The sequence below is a fragment of the Montipora capricornis genome, chromosome 2, assembly GCF_036669925.1.
Source record: "Montipora capricornis isolate CH-2021 chromosome 2, ASM3666992v2, whole genome shotgun sequence".
Classification (NCBI taxonomy): domain Eukaryota; kingdom Metazoa; phylum Cnidaria; class Anthozoa; order Scleractinia; family Acroporidae; genus Montipora; species Montipora capricornis.
The window spans coordinates 40,843,150-40,863,149 of record NC_090884.1 but is presented as its reverse complement, the minus strand read 5'-3'; the positions used below and the strand labels follow the sequence as shown (position 1 = coordinate 40,863,149).

Here is a 20,000-nt window from a genome sequence, read left to right as displayed (position 1 = left end):
AAAGACAAGTGAATAAATCCCTGAAACGGGCCAGAACCCAGCTCTAACAACGGCTCGAGTGAAACGTGAATGGGTTAGAAAACAGTAGGCACAAAAAAAATTACAAAGGAACTTGGCAAGGTAATCTAATCCCCTAACAGTAGTTGTATCCATGGTGCATGGTTCAATTAAATCAGAGGTTCTAAAGATCTTCGTTGTACCTGCCTGAAATGAAAACAAAACCGCAAGAATTTTATCTACAGCGTGCGACGGCTTCCATGTTTTATGAAAAGAAGTCATGACAACCGTGGTGTCTTAATTGTCATATAAACATTTACATTTCGTTGAATACTTGCGTCTTTGTCAATCGTGTCGTTGAATAAACTCAAAATGCTGCAATGTGGCATTAAAGACAACACACGTTAAAATTAAGGCAAGACTCACGGAAGAAGTTATCGAGCGATAGTGCAGCCGACAACAAGGAAATTTCGAATGAAATCCGAGTTTGATTCTGCGAAAACCAAAATCTTTCAGGGAAGGGCTTGATGGAAGAAGCTGGTACAAGGACAACGGAAAATAGTTGCTTAATCCCTCAACCAAGAAAGAAGTGAATCGATAAATGAAAACAAAGGCTCACGATTGACGCAGACCAAAATTCAGTCACCATGACGAAACGTGTCCACCCACGACAGAGATATGTTCACCCCAGGCAGAGATGCATCCAAAAGAACTTAAATAGAACTGTACTACGGCTTGAAGAAATTTAAATGCAGCTTTGAAAGTTACGATTTAAAGTCTTTGAATCGTAACTTTCTAAGCTGCATTTAAATTTCTTCAAATCAGAGTAGAATCAAGCCGTGTCTGATAGCAAACTTTTATTACAGCAAGTCTCGCGAGGTTGTTTTCCATCCGAATTTCAGGGCTACGAACTGATTTGACAAAATTTTAACATCCTCGGAAGGAGAGCCTCGAAACAAAAAATCGAGAGTGCAGCCAGATACCCGTAGCTGTGTAATTGAAAATGATTCCATCGAAAGTCGACCCGATTGGTTCAGTTTTGATTCAGATGAGTAGTAGCGCTCAGTATCAGCCAATTACATTCGCAAGAAACACCTGCCATTTCTTCTATTTCCTGTCTTGCAACAGCACCAAAAATTAAGCCGCTTTTGTTGATTCTAGAATTTTGCCTCGCGCTGCCTTGTACTAATCAACGACATTTAAAATCTAAAAGAGAACTTATTTTACCTACGAATTTGCTCTGAAATTTTATTACGGCCAAAGAGGGAGATCACTTGACTCTGACAGTATCGACATTTAATTGGAAAGCACTTTTTTGTGAACTACATCGCGACATCAACTGCTATGCATTTATCAACGATATCTTTGTGATTTGAAGCGACCTTTACCCCTCAATTGTAGCTCTGAACCGATAGCTTTTGTCTTCTGTAAAAGCTGGTAGTCACAAACGTTCGGAATCTTGAAATTTGGCCAAAGAATTGTGCGTAACAAGGTACAAATGATGGCGATTTAATTTGGAGTTTCAACGCGCAACTTAATTCACTTTTAAGGTAAGACTGAGCAGGAGGACTTGAGCAACGGTTGTACACTACTTCCCCGAAAAACAAGTTCTATCGGCAAAGAGAAAAGAACATATTGGAACTAAAAACATTGGCGAGAGGAAGCCGGTACAACAAAGGAATGGAAAAATCACCGGAAGAACTGTCCATGGAAACACCAACACTAAAGGCGGTGAATGTGACAACAGATAATACAAAACCACAAGAAGACTTCGGCACTTTTCCATGCGTATCGCCCTACGACGATGAAGGAGAGAAAAAAAGACGCAAACTGTCTGTACATGAGAAGCAACACTGGCGTCGTGCGGCGTTAGCCGTGTCTTTTGCCTCCATGTACGTTACACTGTTGCTCGCCATAGCGTCGTTTGTGAGTTCGGGTATTTCAGAAAGCTCGGCAGCCTTCGCGATTGCCTTTGACGCAATGCTGGGTGTCGTGTCGTCTGGAGTGATAGTCTGGCGTTTTTACCACGGCGTTAATGGCGACTTAGGCCCCGACAAAGAACGCAAAGCGTGTCTTGTGATAGCCCTGTGCTTCATTTTATCTGCGATCATGATGTTCGCGAGAGCAATCCAGTTTCTTGTCAGCGATTTGGAACCACGACAAACCATTGCTCTCCTGTCTATCTCAATTGTGGGATTCCTGTGTTACTCTGTATTCTTTTGGCTCAAATTCCGCATTGCTGAGAAGCTGCAAAGTTTGGCGTTGAGGATCGACTCTATAGACTCGGCCTGTGGCGCTGCGATGGCACTAGGCCTTATTACAAGTACAATCATCTACTGCGAAATGCATTCAACGTGGTGGTTGGACTCGGGTATTGCTATTATCATTGCTTTTGCCACATTCTGTTATGGAGTTTTGATCGTTACAAAAGTGGTGTGGAAGAAAGAGAGGTTTGGAATCCCGGAGGAATACGAACAGTTTTGAGAGACGAAGACAAGAAAAAGCAATTTTATTTTTCGCGTAAACTGTGAAAGGTACACTACTTTTCTCTTGAGAAAATAAAACAAAAAGCGAGGAGGATGTTTCCGGAACACCTGCAAGTAGTTTTTTTCAATTATAATTTTCTTGTGTGATTCCATACAAAACCTTTTCTCCGGAAAAATGCATCGTAGCAAAATCAATATAGGGAAGCTATAAATACGTGAAAAACTCGAAAATATCTTTAGATTTGAGAGTATAATTTTTCTGCGTTGGGAAATTGTATTACTCTAGTTGTCAGCTGTTGGTTGACTCCATTCGTTGCATCGAAAGAAAGTTAGTGTCGAGAACTTTCATGAATTTTTTCCTTGTCGCGCATTGACAATGTCAGTAAAATAGAGATTTTATCCCTTCATTTTTCCATGATAATCTTGACATGGAACTGTATCAGGCTCACTTCAATGCAAATTTATGTCCCTTTGAAACATCCGCTTTTGACAAAGGGATGAAGAGTGTTTCGCGTTACATATATGCGATTTATGAATTAATCCGGACTTTGCATAATTGTTTGTTAACGTTTTTTCCTCGGATTTCATGATCTTTTCTGTATTCTCTATTGAACTTCCTCCAACCTAAAATAAAACAAGACTCAAAGCCGAAAGTTGATTTCTTCGAGAAAGAGAGGTTTTGACTCGAAAGAAATTGTGCAATCTGTTCTGACAATAACAGCCACGTCCCGGACATGTTTTGGGGCAAAACATGCAGTTTTCAATGGCCTGAAACACTATTTCCGGTATCTTTCACTAAAAACGAACCCGACCACGACGATCAGCGTGGTTGAAAGTAATAAACTACGCAAAAATCTCACATGGAAAATTTTCGTTTCAGTAGCAATTCAACGCAAGGAAGTAAATAAAAAAACAGCAGGGTTTCTTTCTCTCCGTCTTTCAAGCACATCAAAAACAAACCACGTGACTGTGTCATCTAATGGGAACCTCCACTAAAACAAGAAAATAACTTTAAACCATACAACATAATGTTTACAACAAACATTGTTCCCATTTTTTAATGAAAGCGTTTGTATCTGAAAATTTGGAAGTGAAAATAACTGATTCTAAAATTAACTTTTTTCGATTCAAGCCCTTTTTTGAAGAAAAGCTGTCGATCAAATTTGATTGCAAAAATTATTTTGTTCGGTTTAAAATTATTCATTAGTCGGAGTGAAAGATCCCTTTAAATCAGTGGATTCAATCGCAACAGACCACAGAAAAGAAACCATTTGGTTCCGCAGCGATCCATCCAAATTCTCCTCCTTTTACACCGTGTACAGTCAAGTGCACAACACAGAAACTTATGTAAACCTCATCGGGGTTTTGCGGCTCTAATGAAAAACATGTGTAAGGCAAAAAATGCAACGAACTGTTCTTTCGAGCATACGAAATAAAATATGAGATAAGTTATACACCTTCTGTGAATCACGGCTGAATAGGACAATGTGCCACCGGCGACTATCCAAGATCTCACCTACAGAGATATTTACTACCAAAAGGGCTCATTCCACGAGTGAGCTTTATTAGGCTGCATAGCCTTAATACTACCGACCGGACAAGTAACAGAACGAAGCCTTCACAAATGTACTTTATTTCGCCACAAATTGTATTGACATCGTTTCTGCATCTATGAAGAAATTATGTTCACCACACCGCAAATATGGAAATAAATATAATTTTCAATAATCGTATCACACATCTCTTCGAAGAATCGCCGTATTAAAAATACATCAAATTTTGTATTCTGTCTGTATAGAAACATTTCTGGAAAACTTCCAAACAAATACCACAATTTAGAAATCGTAATTGGGAACAATACCTATAGTTGATTCATTTCGTTAGCATGAAATGTACTCTAAACATTTTGTTCACAATGATGTCCTTCAGGAAACTGTACTCTCGTGTTCCAAGACCAGCCGCACGTAATAATTGCGTGCGAACTCCGTTTCTTTCCTCCATGACCGCTAAACACCAGAGTGAAAAACTCTATCATCCTACAAAAATTATCGAAAAGAGATTTAAAAAGTCAATTCCCCAAAATAAACGAAAAAGTAAAAGAAAATATAGAGACCACATGCTGAGCAAGTACGAGTTGCGTTTTCCACTGAGTATTCATAGGCCTTACTTAACCTGTTTCTGACAAACAAAAAAGCCCCGCACAAAACCATTATTGAAAGCGGAGAAAATCGTGATTTACTGCAAAGAACGCTTTCAGCCGCACAGAAAAACAGTTCATACTACCTAAACCGGCACACATATCCAACACAGCGGGAAAATTACATTCATGTACAGATGTCACAAAGTGTCCGTTAGACAAGTTAATATACTGTATTGACCTCGTAGAGGATATAGATATGACAAAAGTTAATATCAGCATCTTAACTTGACTCTTTCCGCAGTTCATATATATATGGCCTTCATATATGAACTTTCTTCATGTCCTTTTAACCCAGTTAAATGTTAGGTCTGTCACTATTGAAAAGAAACTTACCAATCGGCGCTGTTAAGTTCAGCTACAAAAATATCTCTAGTCAAGAGGTAACTAAAACAAAGAAGAAAAGATCGTCCAGAAAAATAGCATTAAATGAGTAACAATACCGAAAGGAAAGCACCAAAACAAACCTTCCATTCCATGGCTTCCTTGACGCATTTTTCCTCTTTTGGGGTGAATCTCAATAAATACGCGATTACGTTGATCAACTGGCGTGACTAGGAATGGAAATGAAAAAGAATGACAAATACAAAAGTTAGACTGGTTGTTTAGCAACGGGCGAACTCAGAGTGCACGGCAGGATCTTTTAGTTGCATTTGAAATCTGAGGCGCATGACATCGTAGAGACCGCAGACCAGCGAAACACATTGTCCACGAAGAACCTAGCTAAATGACCGGTTCTTGTAGCTCAAATGGGTAGAGAGCATCCGATCGCTGACCGGTGGGTGCTACGGAGGTCGTAGGTTCGAATCCTGCAGAGGACTCTGATTTCTCAGTTGTCCTTTCGCTCGTTGCCAAGCAACTAGTTCATCATCCTTCTCATGTGTGCATTACACCTTTGAACATCAATAGTCTACACAACTTCGCTGCAATGAAGAGAAACCACACAAAATAATCCATATTTGAATGAGATTCTCCCCTGACTGACTTGATGACTATTACCTGCTTATTGTTGCTGCACATGTACTTTAAAATGACGTGTTTTAAATATCTGAGCCAGGGTTAAGGTCATCAGCAGTTCGCACAATAACAAAGAGCACAAATACTCGCGTAAGTAGAAACTCCACAGAGGAACATTTGATCGAAATGATCTCCATATTCACTATTTACTCCATCCCACAATGCAATACGTTTTGGGGGTTCTTTACATAAAAACAATGCAAGTTGTTTACTCTTGGGACTGTATGATTCTTCTGTGAACTGAATATCCATTATTTTATTGGATTGGTCAAAATAGCGAATTGATTGCCGGGAGACTCATCAAGTGAGTCAATTATGAATATTTTAAGCAAGAGCCGATACAACGTAGATTTGATTTTTAGTGATGTACTATATTTCGGCTGGCCAAACCAGCCTTCTTCAGGTACAATGAGAGTTTACATTGAATTGGCCAGGGAAGCTTTTTTAATTTTAAAAGGCAGGACAATTGATCCCAACGGTCTTAATATCCGCGAAGAAACGTATTAGATTTCAGTTTATTATTTTAGTGATTTCCGTTATTTTTCCGTGACTCTTAGTATTTGAATTCAAAATCTTTGTAACTGCCATGTTTTATCACATTTTTTCCAGTATTACGTCAACATCCATTTACCATATATATATATATATATGTACATAGAAGCAATTCAATGTAAACTCTCATTGTACCTGAAGAAGGCTGGTTTGGCCAGCCGAAATATAGTACATCACTAAAAATCAAATCTACGTTGTATCGGCTCTTGCTTAAAATATTTAGTTTCTCAACTTGAAATAACGCCGATCAGATCAAGCCACTGATCCAACGTACACCGACAGGAAAATTGTCCACGGTTGCTTGCTTCGAAACTCTGGCAATTATGAATGATCGCTTTGTCTGGCAGATCAGGGGTGACTGATGGATCATGCCTAGTTGATTGCCTGGCTGACGGACTGACTGACCCCCCAACAGACCGACGGCCTCACTTACATGCACTGGTCGACTACTGACTGACCACAAATTCAAACAAGCCAATAATTCAGAGAAAAGGATACTTAAAATTAACTTCGAGATATTCTTGTCTCTCTTTCGCTTCTTCACTCGGGGTCATCACGTCACCATTAGGTGTGCCGGGACAACTTCTATCCGACTCCTCTATTCCAGGGGCTACCATTTTCTGGAAGAGAATCAGATATAGAATCACAGCCAAGACAGAGTTCTCAAAATGATATACCGACACCTGCGAGCGTCGGGATAAAAGCAAACAACGTTAAAAAAATGTATTTTTAAATCTAACCTGTTTTTGAGTAATTTCACCAAAGTGAAACGATCACTGTCGATTTGACAGAATGCTATGATATTGATATTGCTTGTATTCGATCTCCGTATTATTAGAGATAATCTTGATATAGCTTAACATTTATGATTCCCTGCGAGAGGTTAGTGCTAATTATCTTCGAGTACACTTCTGAAGGAACAAGTTTTCATGCTTCCGCAAACTGTTTTCTTCCTCTTATTTACACTTCTGCCTTTTATTCAGCGACTACTAATACACACACATAATACTACCAAAGAAACCTACACATCAAGAGTTCTTACCAGTTCTCGTTGGAACGCCTTTTTAAGCTCGATTATTTTGGCTTGAAGAAGTTTCATTCTCTGCAAGTAATATATAGATTTAGCCAAGTCTAGAAGCGGAGTTCAAGGGTCTTTTATTCTTAATACAATAAGTTAACCTGTATTGAACCTGCGATCCAACATAAACCCAGCACCTGGTCAGCAGTCAACTTCAAAAACGCAGCTGACCTTGATGGGCTCTACACTTGAGCCCGTGATATGGTCACGTGATACTGGTCACATTGGCATACATGGAGGGGTGACGTACGTACGGTCGTACGGTACCATATTTTCTTACTCATGGTGCTCCGCGCTCGCGGAGCTCCGTTGTAATGAACATCAATAAAAGCAAGATGACACACGCTAACACCAACCAGGTGTGGCCAACACATCACGCAAGCGCACAACCATTTCACCCGGCCAATTAGCAATGGACAGCTGTTTCGGCATGTGAAGCTGCCACTTAAAGGGGTGCTACGCCATGCTGATGAGGCCCAAAAGGCCGAAACAGCTGTCCATGGATGTAATTGACCGGGTGAAATGGTTGTGCGCATGCGTGATGTGTTGGCCACACCGGGTTGGTGTTAGCGTGTGTCACCTTGCTGTTACCGTTGTTATAATGAAGAATCTGGTGTTATCATCATAACTTTTGGTCGCGAACTACGTCACGCAGATCACATCAGTAAATAATCATTGTGTGATGTGTTTTTCCCTATTTGTAATACTTCATTACCTAAGTGATTATTGTGTCTGTTGGGCCATGAAATCACAGAAGCTGCAACAAAAAAGATTGGCAATATACTTGACCTATCCTTACCCCCAAAACCCTTTGAACTTACTTTATCTTTGTCTTCAAGATCTGTCTCTAGGCGGCTGTTATCTTTTCTGAGATCACGTAACTGTTAAAAAAAAAGAATCTGAAATTTCAACTTGCTAACAGCCGCATAGAAAAGAATATTGGACTTTGGTTGATTGATTGGTTGGCTGACTGACTGACTGACTGACGAATTGATTGATTGATTGTGTGTGTGTGTGTGAGTCAGTAGGTGAGTAGGTGAGTGAGTAAGTGACTGGGTAGTTATCAAGTTCGAATTCTTTCGCTTATTTTTATTATTTTTAGCATATAACTCTTGCATCCCTTTGTGTCTGGACCGAAAAAGGGTTCCTAGTAGCTAATTCAAACGAAGCCTCGAAAAAAAGCGTAAATGAAGGAAAATGGCCTACCTCGTTTTCATCCAACTGAAGCATCTGAAAAAGATCAATTGCAGTTAGTCAGACGGTAACGAGATTTTAAAATTTGCTTAAATTTGGTGAAAAGTGGCGGGCTCGAGGCTGTTAAAGTTCCAAGACCAACACGTAACGTCGCACAGCAAGTCACCTTGGGCTGCATCCAATCAGACGACAACGGGGGGTTCATCATCAGCACATTTGATTTTTAAAAAAGCGAACAGAAAGAAAGCCAATGGAAAGACCCTTAAGCCGGGGGGGGGGGGGGGGAACAGTTTGTTAAAGTTTCCTGTTTTCTTGTGTTTTCTCAAAAGGTGGTTTTCACGTTACGGCATCGACGCCATGTTGGTGGACGAAAACAAAAGACTTCTCATTAGCTCTTTTTGTTCGTCCACCAGGAATTTGACCTATCTAACTTGTACGTTTTGTTTTCCCATTTCAGACCACGTGATGTTCTCAAGGGAATTCTCCTTTTGTTTTTTCGTAAGTTATTCATACATAACCACGTGCGTAAGACGACATTTGAAAAAAACCGTTCTCTACAGTAAAATCACGTGGTCTGAAAGGGGAAAACAAAACCTACAGGCCAAGACACACTAGGCGACAAGTCGCAGCGACAGGTCTCTGCGACAAGTCGCTCCGTGTGTACAACTTGCTAAACAAGTCGCTGCGACACGACGCCTGTTTCGTGCACACGTAGTGCATGACCTTGTATGAGGGGGAATAATAACTAGTTTTCTTATTCAATATGGCAGACCAGCGAATACAATATGAAGCTCTCTCGTTGGTTCATTTATAATTTGTCGCAGCGACTTGTTGCCGGAAGTGTACACACGGTACGACATCACTACATGCGCCACATTTTGTCGCTGCGATCAGTCGCACGAATTCAAACTGGTTTGAATTCGTGCAACTGCGACAATGATTTTCTCAAAATTAACCGTGTCATACAAATGATACAAGGCGAACTGTTGCGGCGACGCAAATTTCCCTTTCGTAAACAGTCGTTGCCATTTCTAAGAACGGTCGTTGCCATTTGAAACGGTCGATGCCATTTATAACGGTCGACTACACACTTTACTTCAAAGAAAATTAAAAGAAACAAACTAAGAAAAAATATTAACAAAAATTAAGACACAAAAGGAAAAACAAAAAACATTTATAAAAGAAAAACCGGAGGAAAAAAAGAGTCAAAACTCGAACTCGGGTTCTTAGCCCTCACCCTAAACAGAACCCTAACCCGAACCTAACTCATATGACCAGCGAGACACAACTCCCAGTAACCGCAACTTTTTGAGTTCTTAGACCTAACGAGTGTAATTCAGAGCTAAAAAATGGCATCGACCGTTTCAAATGGCAACGACCGTTCTAACAAATGGCAACGACCGTTTCAAATGGCAACGACCGTTTACGAAAAGGAAATAGGCTGCGCCGACTTGTCCTCCCCCACGGCGTGCCGCAGCGACTTCTCGCCTAGTGTGTCCCGGCCTTACAAGCTAAAGAGGTCAATTGTACATTGCAGCATTGTTATGTGTCTCTAGAAACTGGTTGCAAACAACGTATTATTTCCTTCTTACCTCTCTTTCCTGAAGCTGCTCTTCTAATTCTTTCACTCTCCCCCTCAAACTGGCAACGGCCTTATGCGAGTCTGAAAACAAATGACAAATCCGCAGTCATAGGCACTGGGTAACAACAACCAAAGCTTTCTCATTTTACCGTATTTTCCGATCATTAGGGACTTTAAGATATACAACGGCGAAGTCGAAGAAAACGGCACCTCAAATTATAACTTTACACAATCGTAAAGGTGCTGAGACACGAGGGGTCATGTTACAGGGACATAGTGCAGCGACAAGTTGTAGCGACAAAAAACTTGTGTAGTGCACACTGAGGCGACACGTAGCAGCGACAAAATCACAACATGTGCACAAATATGAAAATGTTGCCGGTACATATTTCAGGGATAATATGTTGCAGCGACATGTCCCCTCGTGTGAACTGATACTTTCATATTTGTGCAACACCAGTTTTGGGGGTGATTTTGTCCATGGGACACGTCGGATGGACAAAATAACCCCCAAATAAGTGTTGCACAGTTACAAAAGTATCAGTTCAAACGAGGGGACATGTCGCTGTTTTTCGCGGGTATACCATCTCGTTCACTGATGTCGTACAATGTGGGAGAATTATCCTAAAACTAAATTTTTCAAAGAAAAAAATATAGAATGAGAATTTCGCATTTGTACGCTTACGTTGTCGTCAAACCCTAAAATAAGGACTTCAAGATCTACGACGCCGACGTCGACGAAACGTCACTTCAAAATGTAACTATGCAATATCCAAAGTCTTTCGCGATTATTGTCTCGTTCATGTCGTACGATGTGGAATAAGTATCGTAAAAATAAATTGGTGCGAGCTGTTTCAGAGTAAAAACAGAAGATGAAAGATTCACATTTGTACGCTCGCGTTGTCGTCAAAACCTCAAATTTGGTGAATTTCACGTCGTTGTTGTGAAGAGAATTCGAATCGCAAAAATATGAGCTAAAATGCATGCCGCACGTGCAGCACGATTATTTTTCCTTTTTTAACCAATGATATTGTTGTTTTGTGGCGTTCTCATTGACGACCGCGTCGTAGGTCTTAAAGTCCCTAAAGGTGGTGTTACACGAGCCGATTTTTAACGCCGATTTTTAATCCATGTTACACGAGACAGCTTTTAACGCAACTTCGTTGCAGCAACGGTATGTTACACGAGACGATTTTTAACGCAACATTGCTCGCAACACTTGAACCCAAGCTCCTGCTCGACAAATATGGCGGACAATGAGTTAAGAAGACGGCGGCTGAAAATCATTCAGGTTCCGTTGTTAGTGGACGATTTGGAAGATGAGAAAGGAAGAAATCGGGAACGAATTATTTGGACGAGAAGTTGGATTAGACGGAGGGAGGAAAGAGGGGTATATCATCAGTTAATAAGAGAGTTAGCTCTTGACGATGTTGCGTTAAAAGTCAGCGGCGGGGGTGTTACACGCACCAACACCAACAAAATTCGGGCAACCATGTTGCAGGTTTTAGAAACGCTTTCAAAAACCTGCAACATGTTGCCGCAACAAAATGTTGCGTTAAAAATCGCCCTTTGCACCCTGTTACACGAGGCAACTTTTAAGGCAACAATGTTGCGTTAAAAATCGGCTCGTGTAACATCACCTTAACGTGGTGATTCCACGTCGTTAATATGCAGAGTGCCGCAAAAGTACGAGATAAAATGTGTGCCACACGTGAGAACTTTGTTTTGGTTGTTTTTCGTCTTTTATCCAATGATATTCTTGTTTTGAGTCGTTGTTTTAGCCGCGGCCCTCGCCGTTTCCTAAACTCTCTAATTTCTTCTTACTCACCTCTGCTATCTGAAGTATAAATTCTGTCGTTGCCCAGAAATCTGTTATTTTCTTCATACTGCCTCATCTAAAAGGAAATTTTAAAAGATTTCGTTTCTCAGAATCAAATGATTATCGAATCACCCATCCATGAGTATGAAGGAAAAAGTTGATTGAATAAATAAGCCCACCTTCGTCGTTGAACGGTGAAGTAATTCCTCCTTCTCCGCAACTGTTTTTCTCAGCTCAGCGATTGTTTTTTCCCTGCATAAACGAGACAAAGCTGCCATTTACCTTGACTTCTCGCACTTAATCACCGCTGTATGTATCTTACACAGAGTCGTATGAGCCACAGGCCAACCACCCGATGGCACTACTGGCCTCTGAAAATCGTGCTCGCCTCATGCCTTCGATGAATCAAACGTGCAAGGGCATGGGAACTGCAAATGAACGTGTCAAGGCGACAACATATTTTACATCGACTTACCTTTGTTCAAGCACTTCTTCGGCATTCTGATAACGAATCTGAAACATTGAAAAAAAAAATTAACACGCCATTTTGCTAAAAATGTTTACGTTTAAATGTCTAGCTGTTCACCGAGGAAGTTGTTTAAAACGTCGATATCAGACAAAGAATTTCCTCTTGCGCACACCACTTCCCTTCTTATTTTGCCAATCCGCACAAAAAAACTACAAAGTTCATAGGTTACCGTTACCACTTTTAGCAACTTTTTCCTAAGGGATATAAAATGGCTCGAACAATAGTTAGTTGAGAAGATGGATGAATGTTAAAATGCTTGCTGAAAAGAACGTTTTTATTGTTTTCAGTCTTCAGCTATATTAAGCTTACGACGAGTACCTCTGTCTTACCTTAGAGCTTTGTAGCTCCTCTTTCAGATTTTCCAGTTCTTCAGTGTTAAGATTAGTTTCCGCGAAATGTGACGGTGAATCAAGCTGAGATTTGTAGAAAGAAGCAAACATTACCAGCTGACACTATTCTCATGCCAGTGATTTGACAGTAGCGATCATGGCCGAAAGTTACTAGCAATTAAAGTGCCAATCACCTCAACAAACTTTTTCGCTTTATTGATTCTCCAAAATCGTCCCAAATATACACAATGTGTTGTTTTTAGAACTTTTTGATGGAAATTTCACTTTTTTATTGACTTTGGAAGATGGGAAAAGTGGTCATATATTGATCCATAATCGAGCAATGAAGGGGAATGGATAGTGCTTTGAAAAAAGACGATGCAAATTAACTTGAGACGTCAACCCGGTATCGAACGCATTCCCTATCATTTTTCGGCTACTTTTCCTATCTTTCAAAGCGAATAAAAAAGTGAATTTTCAGTTTAAAAGGGTTCCAAAACTACACAATATATTTCGGACGATTTCAGAGAATAAATAAAGTGGAAAAGTTTTTTGAGTTGATTAGCACTTTAAAGACGCTTGATAGTTCGGTTGGTAGAGCAGCGAGCAAATCAATCGCACGGTTATGGGATTCGAGTCCCTTTCAAGCTTTGACAGGCCTTATGCATGATGACGTCATGTCATATTGTTCAAAAATTCACCACCAAGCCTCGTTTGCACAAAATTATTCGCATCATCTGGACATGACATCGTCTGTTCGCACGTGGGTTTTCTTTACAAGTTTGTTCCTTTGGGATTCAGCTCAGGCTACAACTTACATGTTTGATTTTCGAACTCGAGGCTTGGTGGTGAAATCAGCTAGTCAGACGTCATCACGCATAAGGGCTATTGTTTTTGGCTTCCTTTGCAACCACTTCAGTTGTTCATAACTGCGCTGATCATTCTCGTTTAGAGTCACCGATTACATCCGCAGTTCAAAACATACGACTTTCACAGTTTTAACTATTATTAATTTGTCTGGTGCGTTATATAGTATTGATCTCCTTTTTGAATCATGCAATCGAGCAAGTGCTGAATTGCATTGCAGGGCAGTGTTTAACATTGCAACTTCTTGTCGTTGCTTAGCAATAAGAAGGTAACATAACAACATTCCATAAAACTGGAAAGCAGAAATAACAGGCAACACAGACACGAGAATTGAGATACCAAGTAGAACTCTTCTCTTGTCGGCCAGTTTGCCTAGCCAGGTGCGGTTACCAAGGCCATTTAGAGTTGTCCGGGTGATAGGTAACCCTACCCTTCAAATTTTACTTGCAACCCCGGTCTATCTTTGACCCTTCTAATAGGGTAACCCTAGCAGTAGGGTTACCCTCCCTTTTTTTAAACAGGGCCTAAGTTGCGATCATTTAATGAGATATATGACAATTCACGTATGCTCTAACAATTAACAATTAGTGGACGAGGCTGATTATGATATGAAAAGTTACTCAGATAAGAGAAGTTATCGAGACGGACAACAGCCTGCAAAAAAAGGCTTAAGTTCTCGTATTATGCGAAAGTAAAATGCAGTTTACTTCAAACATTTTCAATGCTATGAAAAAGCATTCTTTGTCACTTTCTCAACCGTTTGAAAAGTTCATAGCTACAATGAAGTGGCATATGACGTCAATCGTCCAACATTTGCCATTACTGAACGACTGACGTCACAATTCTTGAACGAACGAAGTTTAACAATTATCCGAATAATCTGAGGAATCATAAGGATGAAACGTTTCATTGAATAATAAGAGTTTACAAATCGCTTTACCCACAGCCAAATTTTAAAATATTCTGGGATTCACAACGTTTAGGAATAGTTAAAACGATGCCATAACGTAAAGAATTTAAACGAGAAGAAAATTTATCATAAAAGAAGTTTAGAGCAAAGATTAAGATCCTGATGGTCTGTCGAGGCTGCTTAACTTTATTTAAATGTTTAAAATTCCTCACCTTACTCCCTTTAAAGCAAGTTAAAAGATCATTTTTCTGCTTTAACGTTTCCTCGAATTTTGCGATCTGAAACATGGTAATTTTAAACATATTTACACTACCTTTTCCACGATAAAGAAAATCAAAAGTCACTATGTTTAAGAACGGCTATTGAAATTTCCACTTATTTACACGAGTACCTTTATCATAAAAAAAGATCTGCTCAAAGCCAGAATCGATCGAGGTAAACATGAAGACGCGCTTCAAAGATTATATCTCCCCGCCCCTCCCCACATCCCCCACCCCCCTTTCCCCCACACACACTCTTCGTCAGCTAAAATTTGCTAATTATGGAAAATGGCGGCCAACAGCCGTAGCCAAATTCGTCGCAAAATCTTTGTCCGTGCCAAAATGAGTGACTGAGAATTCAAAAAACAACAAAGACGAACATCGTCGCAAAAACAAATTTCTAACATCACCCGTGGATTGCTCACAAGTGGTCTTTGCTCAAATATTGGTGGAGCTCATCCAGAATGCGTCGACAATAGACCATTTTAAAGTTGTGTGCTCAGTTACCTGGCCTATGAATGAAAGTGAAGACCTTGTTTTGATAGAAACCTGACTGCTTTTCTCATGTAAATTCCAACTAATTAGCACGAGAACAATATCGTTAACATAAGAAAAGGAGGGAGGTCTGTGTCATATCAAGGTCAACTAAAGCCACCTTTCATCTACAGGCCAGGTAACTAAGCACATAGCTGTAAACAAGGTCTATTGATTTCCATGTACCTTAGGTACCACCCACTTTTAGAGCGCGTCTTCAGTTACATGCATCATGTATCAATCAGAAAAAGATGTTTTCTGATAAATGTACACCTGAAATAGGTATACTTATAGATCATATTTTAAGTGTCACTTCACAGCTAAATTAAAGTTGCCATTGTCATAGCATAAAAGTTTCACAGGAAAGGTTATTATTTTTAACAAGATCACCATTTTATTTATGTGTGATTCATTTGAGACTTAAATAAAGTGATGATGACGACGATGATTGTTATTATTATAATTATTATTAATACTATTATTATCATCTATATTATAAAATTCTAATCCTGTAAACTCTTAGCGAAATGTTGCCATGCTTCATACCTTACGTGAAAAGTGCATCTAATTATTGTCATTTTAAAAATCGGTAATTTACACCAGTTTTAATTGAATTTAATAAAGGGTAATATATCTGTGCCGTCAATGAAAGCGTTTTGCAGAAGTCAAGAGAATATGAAGTAGAGGAGCGAATCTTCATGCCCCATGGTGATTATTTGGAATTTATTCTGAGATTACGCCCATCACGAGAAGGTTCTTTTTGTGTGTTGTTCGGTTCCCATCCACACGCATCTACACGTAGCGTATTCCAATTGTTTTCGAATCGTTTTCACTGTCCACGCGAATCCGGATACTCACTAGTGCCCGGTTAAGCATGCGCAAAATCGTATATTGGCGCCATTTTCTCTGTTTCGTTAACGAGTTGCACGTGAGAGTCTCGATAAGCCAGGTTGATTTATCTCACCCGGCAAAGACTGGATTCGATAGTGTTACGTCAGCGTCTTCGAAAATTTGCGGATACGACTGTCCACACGAATCCGAATTCGCAGTGTATTCAAAAATTTTCCTCTCTGCAGACCGTATTCGAGAACTTCCGGAAACGGCTACCGAATTCGCCGGATACGTGTGGACGAAATCCGTATTCGGAAAATGAAATGCGGATACAAAAATTTCCGGATAAGTGTGGACAGGGGTCTAACTGACCAATAAGATGTCTTTCTTGAAATACACACGCAGTATGACAAAAAAAAAAAAGGATTACAAATTTAGATAGTCGTATAAACATAACAACTTTCTTTAATTTTCCAGACATGTTTCGACGGTACATCCGTCATCTTCAGTGTTACCGTATTTTGAAATCGCCGTTGAATTTAAAGCGCGCGCAATCTTACAAACTTCGTTACATTGCGTTGTCAATATTGCGTATCAAAACAAAAATAAAAGCTTTAAATTCAACGGCGATTTCAAAATATGTAACACTGAAGATGACGGATGTACCGTCGAAACATGTCTGGAAAATTAAAGAAAGTTGTTATGTTTATACGACTATCTATATTGTTGCTGCTATCTAGACCTTTTGGATTGCAAATTTCAAATAATTTCCAACAGAATATGGGGGGATTCGATCTTTTATCTCATGTTCTCTTGCAGAAGCTCATCACCATACCTGGCTTTTAAGTTCATTTGTTTCTTTCATTGCGTCTTCCAAACACAACGAAACATGTCTGTTTTCCTCCGCTTTGGACATAAGTTCGTTCTAGATAAGGAGAATTGAAGTTATTAGGTAACAAACAGAAAAAGCAACTGAAGATGAAACAGCTCCAAATAGGGAAATTAATCAAGGACAAAGACGACGGCTTCTTGAGCGTCATCTTAAAATCAGTACAATTTCTCGTTACAATGATTCTAATTTAGTCATAAATTAATCTAAATCGTTTGGCATGGAATTAACATATAGACCAACTTTCCTGGAATAACATTGGTATGAACAGTGTGGACGCCCTGCACATAACCTCAAACTTGAGTCGAATTCAATATGCGAGCGGCAAAGTGAAGTGCAAAAACGCAGAACGCAGTACGGAGAGTGCACAGCCATTGTTTTCGTTCGTGATGACGTCATCGGCCCTTAGCCTCCTTAAAAACACAGGAAAAAGTCCTACTGACTGACCTGTAACTGTTCCTTTTCTTCTTCAAGATCAGCCATTTGCTGTTTGTAAGAATCTTCTTGTCTGGAGTACTCGTTTTCGATCATTTTGAGTTGGTCCTAAAAACACAACCGTCGGAATTTCTATTTCGTGGTGTAAAAGTACTGGTTCCTCTAATTTGGGCAAGAATAAAAGTTTTTCAGGTTTACCGATACAAAAGCCTTCTAAGTTTGAAGTTTCAGTGCGGTATCGTGTATAAAAAGCAACAAGACAGTGACAAGACACCCAACTGGAGAACTCGGGTTATTTCCCAATTGCTAAAATTGTGTTCGTAACTGCGAGGATCATAGCTTTACCTGATTTCATATCCGCAGTTCAAGATATGATTCGTTTCATAAATCATTTCCTTCATTGATTCATTCATCACGGGAACAGTATTGGAACCCACAAATGACCAGCCCTTAACTTCAGTAGCTTCATAGCTCAGTTGGTTAGAGCGGCTCCAACTTCATTCAACATTCGCGATAACTTTTAAACTCATTCAACATCGATTCAACTTCGATTCAACATGTTTCAACATGGTTGAAAGAGGGGAGTGAACGGTGAGCCTGAGCAAAAAAGAATGGATGCTGAGGCAAATGTTATAGCCGTTTTCCCAAGCCTTAAGAAAAGACGACGGCTAGCCTACGGCAACGACAACGCCACAAAGCAAGCATATGATTGGTTAAAAAGGGAAAAATAGTTGAGCTGCACGTACAGCACGAATTTTCGTGCATTCTTTTGCCGTACTCCACAAAATCACCAAATTTTAGGTTTTGACGACAACATGGGCATATATCAATGAACCATTCATTTAGTATCGTTACTTTAAAACCATTCGCACCCATCCAGTTACAGGACCAGTTACAGGATATTTCACCCGTAACGTGGACAAGAAAGACAGCATAATAACGAAATACTCGCGATAGCGCTAAGTTCTATTTTGAAGTGACGTTTTCGTTGACGTTCAGTTCCGTTGTGCCTTGCTTAAACTCCCTAGTATCTTCCTTCGTAACAAAAGGTAAAGACCCCAGTTCAGATAGCGTTTGCGTATGTTGCATGCTTATCTTTAAGAGGCCGGACCAGGCACAAGTTCTTTTGAGCGCACCCACCATTTTTGTTTGCATCGCAGTCTTCTCCCTTTCCCTAGCCTCTTCAAGGTGCATAACCTAGGAAGAAAAAAAACCGAAAAGATAAGAAAGCTGTATTTCTTCTCGAAATTCTGGTTTTGGTTTTTCCATTTCAATAGGACCTCTCCATTATTAAGGACGGCCCCATGACTCAATGCGGGTATAAAATCGACGGTCACTTCGATTGAAGGCCCAAACATTAGAAGAATGGTCTGCCGACTGAACCGCCTTGATATCATGAACACCTACAGCAGTTAGAACTCTCAGGATACCTTTTCCTCCAGTTGGGCTGTCTGTTCCTGTGAGGATCGCCTTCCTGTCTTGCTTTCTTGTTGCATTATGACTAACTGCTGCTCGAGTTGTAGGTTCTACAATAGAGAAAAACAAAAGTATTTACCCTATAACCAAGACAACATGTTGGAAAACGTTGATGTCAACTTAACGTTGAAAAGGCATTGAACGAGTTGTACAATATTAGATACACTAACGGACTGACTGCAGAGCAAGGGATCTGCTGAGATAATGGGCACATTTTATCTATTTAAATACTTTGGGGGAGGGGGGGACCGGAAAGCGTTGAGCCCGAACGAAATCTTGCTTCCGTTTTCATTTGATTTCTCCGCAAGAAAAGAGAAAGTTGAATTTTTCTAAAAGATTTGAGACGACCAATCCGTCAAAACACCAACAGGAATCAGTGAACAGTGCGAACAGTGTCATAAGACAACAGACAAACGATCAAAGAAAACGGTGAAGATTGACAAAAGCATAATCGAAGGAGAGGCGACTGTTCGTTTAATTGAAACACTTGAAGATGATAATTGGTTGCCTTTGAATCACGGGATACGGATACCTGCATGATCATTGGCTTATGCATGGTACGTTGCGAAACGAAATGGAAAATGTCCAATTTCGCGAAGCAGTCTTTTTTTCATGTGCTTTTTGCCTAGCTTTATATTTTGATTTGTTGCAAAAAGCCTCCGTAGGTGCCGTTGAAATTTCGAGTGTCGATTCAGAATGAATGAGCTTGTAATAAATACTAGATGAAGCTTTTATTTACAAAGCGCCCTTCCTCAAACGGGGCCATACATACTAACAATACACTTTTGAAAGCACTCACTTTACTTCTCCAGTTTTCATATTCTTGGTCGTATTTGGTTTTGAAGTCCGAAAGTTCTGTTTCCTTTCTTTCTAGTCTTTCATTAAGGGTGCTCACCTAAAATAGCCAAGAAAGTTCAAGTTCAGTGTTCATAGGGTGGGAGAATGATGGAAATTTAACAAGTTCCCCTGCATAGAAAAACGACGACCACAAAATCAACAACTGGATAATAAGGGAGGA

At 39.9% G+C, this 20,000-nt stretch overlaps 2 protein-coding genes across 11 annotated transcripts in view; one reads left to right on the top strand and one right to left on the bottom strand.

Annotated features, from left to right (window-relative positions):
• Positions 1-1,525: 1,525 nt before the first annotated feature.
• LOC138021658 (transmembrane protein 163a-like) lies at positions 1,526-3,129 on the top strand. The gene has a single exon (XM_068868595.1). The coding sequence runs from the start codon at positions 1,678-1,680 to the stop codon at positions 2,479-2,481; it is 804 nt and encodes a 267-aa protein (XP_068724696.1). The 5' UTR covers positions 1,526-1,677; the 3' UTR covers positions 2,482-3,129.
• Positions 3,130-4,100: 971 nt separating this feature from the next.
• LOC138021606 (golgin subfamily A member 1-like) overlaps positions 4,101-20,000 on the bottom strand; it is a 30,957-nt gene continuing 15,057 nt past the window's right edge. For 6 of the 10 annotated variants that reach the window (XM_068868515.1, XM_068868532.1, XM_068868522.1 and 3 more), the window contains 19 exons: positions 19,782-19,877; positions 18,937-19,032; positions 18,647-18,703; positions 17,519-17,614; positions 17,018-17,107; positions 14,770-14,835; positions 12,781-12,864; positions 12,398-12,435; positions 12,102-12,174; positions 11,932-11,998; positions 10,114-10,184; positions 8,534-8,557; positions 8,149-8,208; positions 7,292-7,351; positions 6,748-6,869; positions 5,680-5,728; positions 5,148-5,234; positions 5,017-5,067; positions 4,101-4,519 (listed from right to left, as the gene is read on the bottom strand). In XM_068868515.1, coding sequence (XP_068724616.1) covers positions 5,053-5,067; positions 5,148-5,234; positions 5,680-5,728; positions 6,748-6,869; positions 7,292-7,351; positions 8,149-8,208; positions 8,534-8,557; positions 10,114-10,184; positions 11,932-11,998; positions 12,102-12,174; positions 12,398-12,435; positions 12,781-12,864; positions 14,770-14,835; positions 17,018-17,107; positions 17,519-17,614; positions 18,647-18,703; positions 18,937-19,032; positions 19,782-19,877 — 1,251 coding nt within the window. In that variant the 3' untranslated portion in view covers positions 4,101-4,519; positions 5,017-5,052. The remainder of the gene's footprint in view (positions 4,520-5,016; positions 5,068-5,147; positions 5,235-5,679; positions 5,729-6,747; positions 6,870-7,291; positions 7,352-8,148; positions 8,209-8,533; positions 8,558-10,113; positions 10,185-11,931; positions 11,999-12,101; positions 12,175-12,397; positions 12,436-12,780; positions 12,865-14,769; positions 14,836-17,017; positions 17,108-17,518; positions 17,615-18,646; positions 18,704-18,936; positions 19,033-19,781; positions 19,878-20,000) is intronic. The other 4 variants (XM_068868571.1, XM_068868540.1, XM_068868557.1 and 1 more) reach the window with 1 other exon arrangement.

Bases quoted from the DNA above. Each gene is read 5' to 3' on its own strand.
- LOC138021658 (XM_068868595.1), top strand. From the start codon at position 1,678: ATGGAAAAATCACCGGAAGAACTGTCCATGGAAACACCAACACTAAAG.